The 15816-nt window shown below is 38.0% G+C and overlaps 1 protein-coding gene across 1 annotated transcript in view; it reads right to left on the bottom strand.

Annotated features, from left to right (window-relative positions):
* Positions 1-15816, bottom strand: part of LOC121672841 (dynein heavy chain 5, axonemal-like) — a 145199-nt gene that overhangs the window by 14343 nt on the left and 115040 nt on the right. Inside the window, exons 66-69 of the mRNA XM_042045748.1 lie at positions 14911-15032; positions 13369-13716; positions 8530-8718; positions 967-1099 (exon numbers count right to left, since the gene is read on the bottom strand). Of these exons, the coding sequence (XP_041901682.1) occupies positions 967-1099; positions 8530-8718; positions 13369-13716; positions 14911-15032 (792 nt within the window). The remainder of the gene's footprint in view (positions 1-966; positions 1100-8529; positions 8719-13368; positions 13717-14910; positions 15033-15816) is intronic.

Below are 15816 nucleotides of genomic sequence, written 5' to 3'. Positions count from 1 at the left end.
GGACAGTTTGCTGTCTCAGATATTTTCTGTCTCTCTGCTAGGGAACAGCAGACTTGGGCGAGATCTTAACCAGTGGAATCAACCCATTCCTACTTGATTTTAATTTATTGTTAATTCAGAAGCTTGGCTGAGCAACAGTATGCTTTCCTTCCTGGGTATTTCAACTCTTGCAGATGAGCAAAATAGGAAGTGAAAAAAAAAGCAGATGGTAACATCATTATCCCTTCTTTTTCCTCACTCCTCTTCCGATCCAATTTTCCATCTGCTTCTAGTTGCCTCTACTCTTGGTTTATTTTAACTTCATTCACCATTGCTCACTTTCAGCCAAATACTCCTGTCTCTGAGAGATACAGAGTGCTGTTGCCTGTCTCCTGTGATGCCTAAAAGAAGAACTCTCTCTCTCTCTCTCTTTTGACTGACACTGCCACTCACTTCAGCTTCCATTTAGAGACATGCCATTTGGTATAACCAGTTTCACAAAAATGTCAAATTTCACCTTAAATTAGAGTCTTTATCACCTTTACTCCTGAGTTCCCTGTCTCTCAATTACTTAGCAGCAATACTTCTACCTTGTTCTATATCATTATGTCTCAGCTTCATTTCATAAATGACTTTGGTACATGACCCGTGGACCTAATCACGCAATTCAGGTCCTCTGAGCTCTGTAGGATCCTAGAGAGGATCACAGAAGTGATGCAGTGCTGACGGACATGAACTGCAATACTGGAGCGCCTGCATGCAGAATAAATTTAGGTGGAGTGTCCTTAGAGATGTAATCAGGAGATTTTAGGGACTAAAATTAGTGGTCATATGATAAAGAGAGAGAAAAAGAGAAAAACTGAGGGAGGGAGGGAACAAAAGAGAAAGGAAGGAAAGGAGGGGCAATATTTATTTAGTCATATGGCATAAGCAACTGCTAGCAATAAATATTGCACCTTAATTATGATTTTTGATATTGTAGCTTACCATCAATAGCCAATTTGAGATCAGTCAGTGTAGTTCGAACTCTGGATATAACAAGTTGCATGCGGTCAATTTCTTGACGGAGAAATATGTTTATGGGCTGAGTAGCTCCCATCTTTTGAAGCTGGGCTTTCACCTTAAAAAGAATAGTGCAATGATTATAAAATCTAATCTCCTGTTTCCCATGCAATAATTTTTGAAAGCAAAAACATTTTCAGAAAAGAAACTTTTTAGTAACAGATGGCCCTTCAAGCCCTGTGCCAACTGTAAGATTTAGCACACTGTGACTCATTAGCTTACCAGAATGAGCTCCTCCATCATTCTAAGAAGGGAAAGTTCCCTCTTTTTGAAGGGACACAGCAGTTCCTTCTGTCCTTGTTAGGCTGCAGGGTCTTAGATCTTATAATAAAAAAACCCACATGCTATACAAAAGCATGTTTGATGGTAACTTCTTCATATTTCCAAATTGTACTAGGTGAACTTTCTCACCTTTTCTTGCCCTGCTGAGCTGAAATAATGCAACAAATGGAGTTCCACTTAACAAGCACAATGATATGTAAAAGCTGCTACTTTCAGTAGCCTGTGAGTCGTTCATGAGACAAGACGCTCATGGATACATTACTAGAGAGGCAAGATTGCCAGAAATAATACAGATGCCGCAGAAATCTGTTACACCATTATGTGCACCGTTTTGCAAGTAGGAGCCTTTGGCCTTTTTAGGTTTTAAAGACAACAGTTTCTCTGAAATGCAACAGAGAATATTCTCAAAATGGAATCAGTTGCCTGTGTTAGTTAAGGACATGACATAGTAACAGTAGCAACAGCATTCCCTGTCTCACTTTTGCAAATAATGTGTATGGATTGTGCTTCAGACATGCACCGCGTGTTCCATGTATATCAAAGATCACTGTACATAACAGTGAGTGAGAGAGGGGTTAATGGCACCTGAAAAAATCATGGTGCCCATACACCACACAGAACCAGAATTCTTGATTTTTCAGACTTTTGACTGTTTTTCCCCACTTTCAGAAAGCCAATGGCTCATATATCTCATTGTATACATTATTATGTATACTATACATTTTATACAAATAATAAACATTGCTAAAGATTTAATTATTAGACTGAATAGAAAATTTCTGCAAGACGAATATCATACAGCAGTTGAGTAGTTACAATCACTAGTATAAATATGCAAGTGCTTTGGCAATTTCCAAATCTTAAATTTCAACTCCAAGTCCAATATACTCTTTCTCAACTTTCTGTGCTATCCTCCTTGGGAGACAGCTATCAGCAAGGTTATACATCATATTTTAATCACAAGGACCCATGGGTTTGTCAGACAGAATGTCCAAGAAATAGGTGCCAGCCAATTATGCTAATGCTTTGCAATGTGACAGTACATTTTACAGACTGAATTAATGCATTCTGCCTGTGAAAGAGAAAAAAATACTAAAATCAGCTATTACAAGACTAGAGCTGAGACAATAAAGTTTTTGGATAACCCCCACAATGAAGTATTCTGACTATTTAATACAAAATCCAGGAAAAACTTCTGCTTTCTGAAAAATTTACATAAATTGGTAATTCTCCCTCTTGACAAAAAGGAAAAACATTTGATTTATTTTTTTCAGAATACTTAGAAGTCTAGTGCATGCCACTAATAAGAAAGGAACTATGCAGAATATAGTCTGTGCATGTTACCCTTTAAATAAGAAAAACACTTTTTATTTCTAGTCTACAAAGCATGTGTTCCTTTTGAGGAGCATTTAGAGGAAGAATTTCTCCCATTTGAGGAAAATTTGTATGGAAGATATTGTTAAAGGGGTTATTTTCCAAAATATTGATATTTATGAATCTACAAAGAGGAGATGAAGTAGAGATTGTAAAATGTTACTGCACCAATAATAGTACAACTTAGCTAGTGAATTCTCAGAATTTACACATTCTTCTGATCTACTTTCATGTACCTACAAGAACACCTGTAATGTTTTGAATAATGAAGCCAACCAATAAAGCAGAAATTTGCTAATCCAACCTAGATATGCTCACAGCATTCAGTCTGGAGCACCAAGCACAACCAGATATCAAAATTGAAAAAAATTACATACTTCTTACTTTATTGTATACAAATCAATCCTGATCTGTGGTGAGATTTACTGGATATAACATAGTGCATTTCTTGGAAATCTTGCTGCAAAGGCTCTTTGAAACACAAGCTCTGAGGTATGATTAAGTAGTTTTGTATTAGAATTCTTATCAAGCAATCAGATGACTTACATGCAGTGTTGTATTTATTATGACATAAAGAGTTGGATTCTGACTCTCAGAAAAAAAAAACCTCAAAAGACAAAACTCATTAACCAAAATAGCCTTTCTGAGATTAATATACTAATTCCATAAAGCCCACTTAGAACATCTCCTTTTCATTATGCAAACAGCTATCACCTAACATAAAACAATGTGATTTAAGAAAGGAGTTACTAAAATCATTATCTTAATGGCTTTGTTTGCATGATTTTGCAATGCATATCTCTACTGTGTCAGATTCCTTTATGCATATTTCTTAACTGTCCTCAGGTCACCAGTTTCTTTGTCACCACATACTTCATAAGATTATCAGTAGAAAAGTAGCTGCTGAACTCATGCCATGATCATTGATCAAGTTACTGTACTAGTGACTGCCTACGGCTTTCAGTAAATGCTATTATTTTCAATCAGACTTAGTTACTTGCTACATTCTTTGTCAGCAGAAATGGGAAGTCCATCACTCTGTAGATGGACAACCCAAACCTCTTTTCAAGGGATGCCAAGGACCTCTTCCTTGTTGTACACAAAGAGGCAGACAGAGAAATACGAAGAAAATAGAGGAAGCTCTAGAGCTGGATGGCCACCCTATCTGATAGTGGTAATAAGTAAACCAGGGACATATTACAGAATCTTCTATGTCAGTGTTTCAGTTCAGACCCTGAAATTTTTTATTTGGGTTTTTTTTGTAGCAAAAATCCTGCACTGAAAACTAGATTCCAGGCACACAAAGGTCTTAGCTTCAAATTAAACTAACCCAAAAGATGTGCTTCAGGGATTCTAAGGTACTTCAACCACTAATGCATTCAGCCTATAGCCCAGACTAGAGTTAGACCAAGGCAAATTCCCCAGTAAAACATCTAATGAAGGCCCGGGGTCCTCAGACGAATTCCTATTTCCATGCAGTGCTTGCTAATGTAGCCATAGCCTTAGAGGAATTGCAGCTAAATTAGTACTACAAAAAATATTTAAAGAAAAAAACGCTGCTACTTGCTGTTCCCTAGAATGCTGTTTTTCAAGCTGCAAGGACCATTTTCATTGTAAACTTCTCTGTGTGACAGGCTGACATTTATTCTTGCACCTGTCTTCACTCACAGGGACTGACTGGACCTAATCATTTTACCACTAATTTCTCTGTAACCTGCGAGGTGAGACCCAGAAGCAAATGGGGTCATGAAAGCAGAATTCTTACTTAGAGAAAAACAAGGACAGTTTTGGGTGAGGAGGAAGGTTCATTTTACTTTTCCATCACCTGTGCCAAACCACAGGCTGAGAAAGCATGCAAAGGTTACTCGCTTTGTTTCTACTCTTTTGGGTAAGTTACTTGACTGGTGAGAAGCATTACAAGAACAACAAAAGAGGAAGCGTATATCATGGGGTAAAATAGTCGCCCTGTTTTGAAAGTTGTTGAGACCGAAATCATTGCCAAAGGCTAATAACTGAGAAATGAAGGCCTTTCTGTGACAGCCGGAAATTTCTCTGGATTCACAATGTATCAAGAGAAAATACAATCCTGAGCTCTGAATGCCAGCAAATAATTGGTTTTGGTACCATCTGTCCCTAACCCAGTCTGTTGGGGTTGTAACTCTGTGCAAATTCACTCCACATATTCTAAAGGGAGCCACAAGAACTTCTCTAAGGTAGCAAAGGCACCTGCCACTTTCCCTGAAGAGAATTTCCTTTTAATTACCTTCATTGTTCCCAAAATTTTTTATATTCTCCACTGATAGTATCTTTATACCTAGCTTTTCAAAGACTAACATGTCATGGCCTTACTGGAGCACAATATTATTCTAAAAGCAAACCCAAGCTGCACTGCTGGGACTGATGAATGTTTCTCTTTCTACTGCTCTTTTCCAATGAGGCACGCATATAAACTCTTTTTCTGACATATTCCCTCACTCTCTTACAATTTAGGATATTGGTTTTATTTGTTTCAGATCTGTTAAAATGATCTAGTATGTAACAATGTCCGGAATGACCAAATGTCGATTCAAATTGACAAACAACTGAACTCATCTCATGCCCTTTTTTTCCCAAATGTCTCAGGAAGTAACTACATAATCCATTTCACTCCTTATACTTGCAAGTATAATTTCATTTGCCATATTGTAGCTCCTGCCAAACTCCATTGCTTCTTCCCTCAGAGAATATCTCAACTCTACCTTCTTTTCTGCTCTGATTAATGAAATTCTTGGTTATATGTTAGTGAGCATAATATTTTTTCTTATTTTTGTATTTTAGACATTTGGGTTTGGGGCATTTTTCAGTTTATACAAACTTCCATTTAAAAATTTAGCCCTCTTTACAAGTCACTCTAGCCATATCCATGCTTTCTAAGAGGCTCCAGAATAACAGTGACAGTTCAGATGAGAAATACATTTGATATAGATTTTTTTTTTGCTTATTATGTAGATGTGGCCACACTCCTGGCACATAAGCAACAAAAAAGATGTGGAACTGGGCACTGATTGCAGAGAAGGGAAATTCCCCTATAACAGAGAAACAATTTGTAAACACCAAATCAAGTTCTAAGATGCTGAGAATGAGACAAGTTCTAAAATGTAGAGGAAGAGACAAAGGGTAAATTCACTAGGCAAACTGAAGAAAGAAATATTGAAAAATCAGGCACTGGAAGAAACAACACCAAACCTCATAACACTGCAGAAGTAAAATCTGAAGTTGTAGTGCAGCTGACAGCCAAGGAGATATACAGAGGAATACATTATTAGCAATAACAAACCCTTGGAAAATGAACAGAGGATATTCTCTGGATGGTCAGAGCAAAGGAATGACTACCATGTTACAGAAACAAAGAACAATTTTTGGATGTTTCTGTGGAAAAGTACCATCTCATCCATCAGTAACGCGGACTGAAGAAAAAGCATGTAAATACAGTGGTATGATTGGCCAAAATGAAGTGTAATTCACAGATCAGGATGTACAGAGCCTTAAAAAACTTGATAACCCCACAAAGAGGCATTATCTACATTTACTGAGCTCAGAATGCATCTACAAGAAATACAGAATTAAAAAGTAGATCCAACAGCACATCCTCTGTACAAACTCAAATCTCCTTGGTTGAATCATAAGAGGACAGCTGTCAGGCAAATTAAAGCAAAAGAAGTTTCCTTTGAAGATCATAGAAGATGTAAGAGAAGCAGTACAGAAGCAAAGAAATGTTAATTCTAAGCATCATTGTAATGATGATTGCTTATAAGAAGATAAAGCCCCTCATGTATGATTGGCAGATCATGAAAAAAGATAATAGTTTGTCATACTACTTGATGATGAGACTGAAAGAGCAATGAAAACATTGGTGGTGATTTTTTTTAAGACAGTCACAGGGAAAAGTATGTATTACACCCAAATACAGCAGTAAAATAGAGAGAGACAAGAGTGAAGAACATCCAAAAAAACCCTTTCAGACCCTTTACCCTTAACTACAGCCCCTGGCTCCAAAACTGGTGGTCTCCAAAGCTAAGACTTAATGAAGTGACTGAAAAGGGGAGGCCTCCTCTATGTGTGGGTTGTGTGCATAACCTACCTCAGTGAGTAAACCAAGAAAGAAAGAAAGTGAGTGAGACTAAGATTAAACAGGAGAAATACCAGAGAAAAACAGTATTTGTTCAAACCATTTTGAAGTGAAATTTGGATTAAACAAGTGTGTGTGCATTTTACATGACTGAAAGGCACTGCACAGACTTCCCAGAGGTAAAACCTGAGGTTAAGACCACCCTCTGGTTACAATATAAAGTGCAGTAAGTACTATTGATGTTTTCTAAGTATTGCAAATTCTTCAGGAGGAAAAAGGTTGGCAGCTTAACAAGGAAATGAAGAAATAGTCCTTTGGAGGATTTAGCAAGGATATTGTAAAAACTTAGCTCAATTCATATATTACAAATATGGCAAAAGCATACATGCTATCCAGACATTCAGTATTTTACTACTACTGTAAATTGAAAAAAAAAATTAAGGAGCTGAATGAAACTAGAAGAATCTAACTCCATAAAAAAGCTTTACTCTGATTGGAAGGATAAGGGAAGAGGACTGAAAACAATTTAAGGCGTAAATGATAGTTGTAGATCCAACATGAAATTTATTATATTTATTACATTATTATTATTACACTTACTAGATTTCATTTTATTTTATATTTCTAGTATTTATTCATTATTAAATAATAATATGAAAAATAGAAAACTGAACTCCATTCTTAATAAATTTTACAAATGAATTATTTATACGCTATCACTAAGAATCAATGAGAAGGTGACAAAAAATGAGAGACACAAGAAGGGATGGATGGAAAAATAACAATATGGAGACAGATGCTAGGAAACCTCACCAAAAAAAGTTGCAGATCATAAGTAGCTTGACAACAAGGGAATGAAAAGAGAAATTCTGAGCTGAATTATGACAGTACAAAAGTGGCTATTTATACAAGACACATTAAATCTGAGATTAATAGTAGAGGAGAGGACAGGAAATATTGCCAGGGCCCCAATACTATTAGTTGTTACTTAGGTGGACATTCTACGTTGGCCAGAGAAGAAAATAAAGCATGCATAACAAGTTGCAATTCATACTGAGCATTTGACAAGCCTGAACTACAACCGGGGGGCAAAAAAAGGCACTATAAATGCAAAACAATTGTAAAGAATAAACTCATGGAAATGAGGGCTTTTCAACATTTAGCGTTCCTGAAACACTTGGCAAGACAGCAGATCCTACTTATAAACTGATGCAAGAGTCTCTATGCTGGATTTTTCCATTTAATGGGACTATTAATTAAAACTGCAAGAAAAGATTGACAAAGATACCTCTTATGGCTCAGACCCCAAAAAATCTGGATCATGAAAAAGTCAGTGATAAAATTCACTCTTCATCATGGTGGTGTCATAGTGGGAGTAGGTAAATTGAATGCTGTAACCACTATAGGATCACCAGTCCTTCAGAAGAAGACACCAGGCTTCTTCTGTAAGCTTCTAAGGAAAGCAATAACTTTCTAGAGCCTTTAATGGGTCTTCTGAGTTTAGGTGACTAATTAAGTGGACTGTGGCATTTGAAATAAGTATTTCTGAAGTAGGAATATTTTAGATAATAAACCAAAACAGACTTATAAGCCCTCATGCATAATTTTAAGACCTTTTTAAAACACATGCCAGTTAAATTTAAGAAGTTCAATAAAACTTATAAAACACAAATGTACATGCATGCATGCATACATAAAACATCTGTTTTTTAAGTAGCACATACCTCATGAGGGTTATAGTCGGGAGGTAACTTCTCTAGCATCTCATCAGCAAGACGCTGCACCACTGCTTCCCGTGTTTCTCCCCCTCTAGTGCTGCTGTCTTTGGGCTGGATGCTCACTATGGTACTAAATGTCTCATTAGCCAGGTTGGTCTGGTAAGTTATATCTGCGTTAGGGTGAAGTCCAAATACCTTAAAGTAAAATGTAAAAAAATTCGGGGGGGAAAAGTGATTTTCCTTCTAAAAGTATATACATGAAAGAATGCATGAAAATGGATAAGCAAGGAGGAAAATTCTCAGCTCTATGAAACACTAGATATGAACAGGTCAGTGGAAGTTCATCCATTTAAATGGCCAAGGACCAAACCCAAATTACACAAAACATTAACACAGGCTGCATATGAAACAGTGTTTTCATTTATATCAGTGGGGGGTTTTTCAACTGATCTGGGTATCTTCACATGGATCACGCTGTGGAATGATATTAGGGAGTGAGAACAGATTCCTTTCCACTGGTTCAGACTAGAGCTTGTTGGAAACATGCCACATGTGGACACTGACCCCTTACCACTAGTTCTTTGTCTCTATGTGTCTACTGCTGTTGTACCAGCTCAAGTAGATTCCCCTGATTATCAGACCAGTCAACACTTCTAGCATATTCTGCTTTACTCAGTCTCTTAGGCTAATAAGGCATTTAGCATGGTGAATAAAAAAATACCCACATCTGAAGTACTTAAAAATGGTGATATATTTAGGATATTTTATGGTTTATTTATTTTTGCTTGAAGTTGCCCCCTCCTTACTTCTCCTTCTCCTGAAATTGAGTTATTTTATTTAAGATACAGCTAGCACAGAATTACTGCAAAGCTGCCCTTTGTCTGAATGATAATAGCTTTTTCAGAAACTTCCACCGAAATATCAGTAAGTCTATAATTGTCAGACTGACAATTGCAACTCTTCTCCAGGAGGAATTGTATGTACTGTGACTTATTTCGCCAGCCCTCATTTAATTATAGCTATTACATATCTCTTACAAACTTTGAACCACTGATCCAACAATGAGGAAGGCTTGCTCTCAAACTGAGCACAAAAGCCAAGCAATCTTCTGTTCCTCATTTTTCACATTTTTTCCTATATTCAGTTTTCATGTTTTACATTAGAATTGGTATATTGCAGGAAGACACTTTTAAAAACCAGTATTTACATACTCTGAATACAGAATTAAAAGGGCCATTTATTATTGTTTTACTTGCAAACCTAAAAACTCAGGGACATGGGATATAAGTGGCTGCACTGGTGCCAAACCAGCAAAGGTGCACTGATTTACACCACTTGGGGATCTTATCCCTACAACAGCACAAAGAACGCACTACAGACCTGATACCACATTTGAGAGATGGTGTGACTATAATACCTTGTAGGTAGATTCCAGACAGGATTTAATGTTTTGCACATAGCAGTTTACTCAAACTAAATATTTAGAGCTGTAAAAGGCAAAAATACCAACACACTTTATTACACTCATATTCTGTGTGGAAGGAAATACACATTTGAAGATACACTCTTTTCTGCTTTTGCTCTTGCACAGTGAGGGCTTAATTGTTTGGTTTTGCTCTAGCAGATTTTGTGGCAGTGTTATAGCCCAAGTTAGCACCATGAAGAATATCTGCTATATATGTGAATGTAAATTGATGTGCTAGTCCAAGGGCTATCTTAAACATTGGAGCAATATTAACAAAGACAGGGAGACATGGGAGACAGCTCTGGTCCTATGGTTTTATGTAAGTGATGTATGAAGAAAAAAGAAAAAAGAAACCAGTGGATGGACCAGTTTTCTGAATGTCCTGTATATTAATCAAGGAGCCAAATCTCTCATTCTTTTTGATCCAAAATCTCTGGGAACGTTGTTTAAAAAGAGAATGTTGAATTCTGTCTTTCAGGGATTTTTAGCCTTATGAATCCTCAAAACCAATTGCTAAAGCTATACACTCCTCTGAAATCACTCCTCTATCATCCCCTCCTCAGCTGGACAGGGGAGAGAAATTATAACAAAAAGTCCATGGTTTGAGGTAAGGATAGGGAGAGATCAATCATCAGTTATCATCAGGCAAAACAGACTTGACTTGAGGAAATTAATTGGATTTATTACCAATCAAATCAGAGTATGATCATGAGAAACAAAACCAAATCCTATGAATACCTTCCCTCCACCCCTCCCTTCTTCCCGGATTTAACTTCATTCCCAAATTTTCTACTTCCTCCCTCTCACAGCAGCACAGGGAGACAGGGAATGGGGAACAGGATTTGTGATCAGTTCATCACATATTGTCTTCAACTCCTTCCTCCTCAGGAGCAGGAGTCCTTACACTCTTCCCCTGCTCCAGCATGGAATCCCTGCCACATAAGACAGTCCTCCACAAACTTCTCCAGTGTGAGTCCTTCCCATGGGCTGCAGTTCCTCCTGAACTGCTCGTGTGGATCCCTTCCACGGGGTGCAGACCTTCAGGAACAGACTACTTCAGCATGGGTCACCTGTGGGGTCGTAACTTTGGCCAGCACATCTGCTCCAGTGTGGACTCCTCTCCTCATGGGGCCACAAGTCCTGCAGGAACCTGTTCCATCATGGATTTCGCACAGGGTCACAACTTCCTTCAGGCATCCATCTGCTCTGTGTGTGGTTCTCCCTGGGCTGCAGGTAGATCTCTGCTCCACTGTGGACCTCCATGGGCTGCGGGGGCTGAGCTTCCTCACCATGGTCTGCACCACGGGCTGCAGGGGAATCTCTGCTCCTGTACCTGGAGCACCTCCTGCCCCTCCTTCTTCACTGATCTTGGTGTCTGCAGAGTTGCTCCTCTCACATATTCTCACTCCTCTCTCGGACTGAGGGTTCATGTGCATATTTTCATCCTTCATAAATATGTTATCCCAGAGGCACTGCCACCACTGCTGACAGGCTCGGCCTTGGCCAGCAGCAGGTCCATCTTGGAGCCCTCTGGCTTTAGCCCTGTCACTCATGGGGGAAGCTTCCGGCAGCTTCTCTCAGAAGCCACTCCTGTAGCCCCCCCTGCTACTGAAACCTTTCCATGCTAACCCAATACACCGAGTTCATTGCCCTCCTCAGAAGACAGTGTTCATTCCGCTCAGAGGATGAAATTTCATCAAAAGAGCAAGGACATAGCAAGCAGACCGATTCAGTCTTTCTTTCTTAACTAAAAATGGAAAAGGAATGAATCAAGGACACACTGTTTGGACCAGCACAGTACGCTTTGTGAAATGAAGAAGATTGAGAGATTAAAAGGTTAAAGATTTTCATAAGCAATTTTGACAGATTTTAGAATGACAGAAGAAAGTCATAGCTTTCTTCTTAACAAGTGAAAATGTGAAGGAAAAAAAGATGTTTGCGTTCCTGGACTTGCTCTTATTTACATAAAAGCCAAAGATAAAATTCCCCTACCTCAAACCACATACAGACTTTTCAACAGGCATCAAAACACTTTAAAAATACATTGCAGCATTGTGAGATAGGTTCTCAAGTGCTTAAAAGAGCAGATCCATGAAAGCAGCACCTGAAATCTGATAGAGCCAAGGTTCATATGCTGATAGGAACCACTTCATGATCTGGGCTCAAATGGATCCCACTGATGCATTATCATGTCTGCATTTATTCTCACTTGGAAAAGGCGCATCATTGCTGGTACAAATACCTTTGCACTCTGCTTTCACTACCTTCAGAGATTCAGAACTTTCCAAGCTTATTTTATGACCTTGGAAACTTCTCACCCTCTCACCCAGCACATTATCAGTAAGTGAAAACCAGTTTTTTCTGTTCTGTTCCATCTATTTAATTTTAATAGAACTTATTTCCAATGGCATTTATCAACTTGATAGAAATGAGACAAAAATCCAGACCGTACACTTCTGTTTCAATTTTCCAGAGGATTCTTTTCTGTTTCAGTTTCAACTAACTCCATCATATGTGCTTGTACTGGAGGGAGGAGAAAGTCACCATCCTCCAATCACTGTGACCACTGTGGTATGCACACATTGCGTCATGTAAAACTGGGTACAACCAGGAGCTGCCCTGCACCCCACCCCAGAAATTCATGGCAACATCCGTACCTTTCTGTTGTCAAAATGGAATAAGCTCCTAATTATAACTTGCAAAGGGAGACCATAGGGGTTCTTACTTTCATTATTTCTCAGATTGCATGTCTGCTCAATCCCATACAGAATTGTGAACCCACAAAATAGTTTGGTTTGGAAGGGACCTGTGAGGGTCATCTAGTCCAAATCACCTGCTCAAGCAGGGTCAGCTAGAGCAGTGTTTCCAGGACAGCGTCCAATTGAGATTTCAATGTCCACAAAGATCGAGACGCCCCAATGTCTCAGGGCAAACTTCCAGTTTTATCCGGTTTTATCACCTCCCCTTAAAAAGGGTTCTCTTGTTCTCAGAAGGAATTTCCTGTTATTTAATTTATGCCCATTGCCTCTTGTCCCTTCACCGGGTATTATCAAAAAGACTGGCTCCATCTTCACAGCATTCCAACAGGTTTTCATGCACATTGATAAGAGTGCTTCACCCTTGCTGTATCAACTTTCCAGCAGATAATTGGGATTGTTAAAGTCCTCCATGGGGACCAGGGCCTGTGAATATGAGACTTTTTCTAATTGTTTGAAGAAGGCCTCATCTATGTCTTCCTGGTCAGCAGATCTACACTGAATACCCATTATAATGGTCTGCCCACTAATCTTGACCTCTGCATACACGATTCTGAAAAAAACCCCACCTCATTAAGTTACTCATCTGACAAAAACTCCCTTTAATATATTAAAATCTTTTACCTCTGGTGTATCAATTACTGGCAACTGCTCTATGTACTGGAGATAGTCTTCCACTGTGTTCCCTTTTGGAATAGCATAATCTTTGTAGAAACAAAATTTCTCACTGAACATGTGCTCTCCAAACCAGACTCTTGCATATGTATTCAGCAGTGCCTTGTCGAGGTCATCAGTGACACGGCCACCATACTGCACTTCTCCAAGCATGTAGCGAACACAGCTCCAGTTCACTCCATGTTTATTATCCACATCATTCAAATGGTTCTGGATAAATTGCACGCTGGCTGTGAGGTCTGCCTGATTAAATTCGTAAGGAATATTCCAGCCCAATGGGCCAAACTTTCGTCTTTCCTGTAAAAGAGTTGGAGTTAAAGGTAAAAGACTGATTGATAGTAATTGTGGAGAAAACTTAAGTGCAGAAGAATACATGAAATATGTTAAGAATGCAGTAGTCCAGCTGGAATTCTATTTCATCAACTTTTTAAAAAAAAAAAATTAACACACACAATGCCGAACACTTGATTAATTATCTCCCCATACAAACAAAGAATAGGAATATTAACATTTTCACAAAGAAAAAAATCTCTTTTTTAAGTGCAGCAAATCTCTGAGTGTAGAATTATAGCTTTTGGATTTCAAAAATTAAGCTAGTGTTTGAGGCAAGGTGTCCAAATTCATCAGCCATGATTATTGTGTGTGGTCCTCCTATGGACTAGATATATTCCTGTCACTGCTGTCTCTGCATGGTGCAGATGGAAGTAGGAAAAACTGCTTCTTAGTGAATAATTTACAGACTCAGCTGGCAGTATATAGCTGTTAGGGCAATATCTGGTAATTGCAAATTTTTAATTTCCACCAAGAAAGAAGTGATACCAAAGTGATACAAAAAAAAACGTAGCACAGGCTTCCACTGGACCACAATATATCAGTGCATGGATGCCACAGAGCTAAATTAACCAGGCTCCAAATATAAACTAAGGATACTGCAAAATCTATTGATAGGATGATGAAAAGTTGTGGTTAATCTATAAAGCACTTTCTTTAATGGAAGTCCTGAAAGTCAAGACCCAAAATCTACTTTCATTTCCTCCTACAGGTTTCAGAGCAGAAGGGATTTATATTCACTCTCTTGTATCTTCTCATTGTGAATGCAGCAGTTTAAGACTATGGTTTTCCAAACCATAAATTGTAAATTTCTTTAATAGGCTTTTATGATTTAAAATATTAGTAGAAGTTCAGTTAGTTGAAAGACAGATCACACAGTCAAGACTTTAATAGAAGAGTAACTCTAGTTGACCACTGCTTGATTGTCCTTTTTTTCCTCTGAAATACCATCCGTGTTGGAGTTACAGGACCAACATGAGCAAAATTTTAAGTTCTAACACATTTGCAGTAATAGACATATGTTGTTCTCTTTCTTATTTTACTTGTGTTAATTTGCCTACATGGGACTGCCCTTTTAAAAATGTTTTTCATTTAATAACAAGGTTCATTAATAAATAAAACATGGATTTACGACAGAAGAAAATAAATATATTCTTAAACCTGAACAGTTGTGTGAAGGAATGCTACAGCATATAGCAATGGTTTCCACTGTGGCATTTTGCTCACATCTAGCAGATCCTGAGTTACAGCTGAGTATGTTCGTTTCAAGCCAGCTTTCACACCTAGAAAGTATAAAAGTGCAATACATTAGTAAAAAAAAAAATATGGAATCCATAAATCCAACCTGTTAAGCATAATTCTCTATTCTAATTTGCAGTATCATCTTACTTACACCTTCAAATAATATCTTAGAATCAATTACCTGATCAGCTGGTCATAGCAGGCAAACTTCAATAACATTTTTTTTTAGGTAGATAATACAACAAATTAATTTCATGAGTCTGGAAGGAATTGAAATTAAATAATTGTATTCTAAATGTTCCCAATAACAACTGAAACATAAAAAAAAGTATTTCACAACTATATGGCAATGAAAAAGACACCTAACATCATATGAAATATAGCACTGGTATCCAAGAGTTTGTTTTGATATTTACTTATAATATGAGATTTTAGCTTTACTTAAGATAATTTTGTTTAGATTTGATTCCTATAAAAATCTCAAAATTCTGTGTGCAGGTTCTCCATCTGGCCTACAGGCACCAAGGTGACAGAGATGAGAACCTAAATTCATAGTGCAAATACTAATACTTGGGGAGGTTTGTTTGAGCATTGACATTTCATATCCCAGGAGCAGCTTCAGGCAGCTGATACTGATACAGTCTCAGCTTCCATGGAATACATAAGCTTGACTACTCCCAGATGTTTTCAGGCAGTGCTACTCAAGCATCTTCTGCCTTGGGCAGACAACCCGAGCATGAGTTACTGACATCAGGTCCCTCTTATGATACCTTCCACCTAATCAACATCACACGAGTCTAGGAGGACAGATTTCAAGTGCAGGGA

This window comes from Corvus kubaryi, unplaced genomic scaffold, assembly GCF_017639235.1.
Source record: "Corvus kubaryi isolate FWS band 111438036 unplaced genomic scaffold, C.kubaryi_AGA036_p1.0 65000, whole genome shotgun sequence".
NCBI classification, from domain to species: Eukaryota; Metazoa; Chordata; class Aves; order Passeriformes; family Corvidae; genus Corvus; species Corvus kubaryi.
This window is presented reverse-complemented; position numbering and strand designations above follow the sequence as displayed.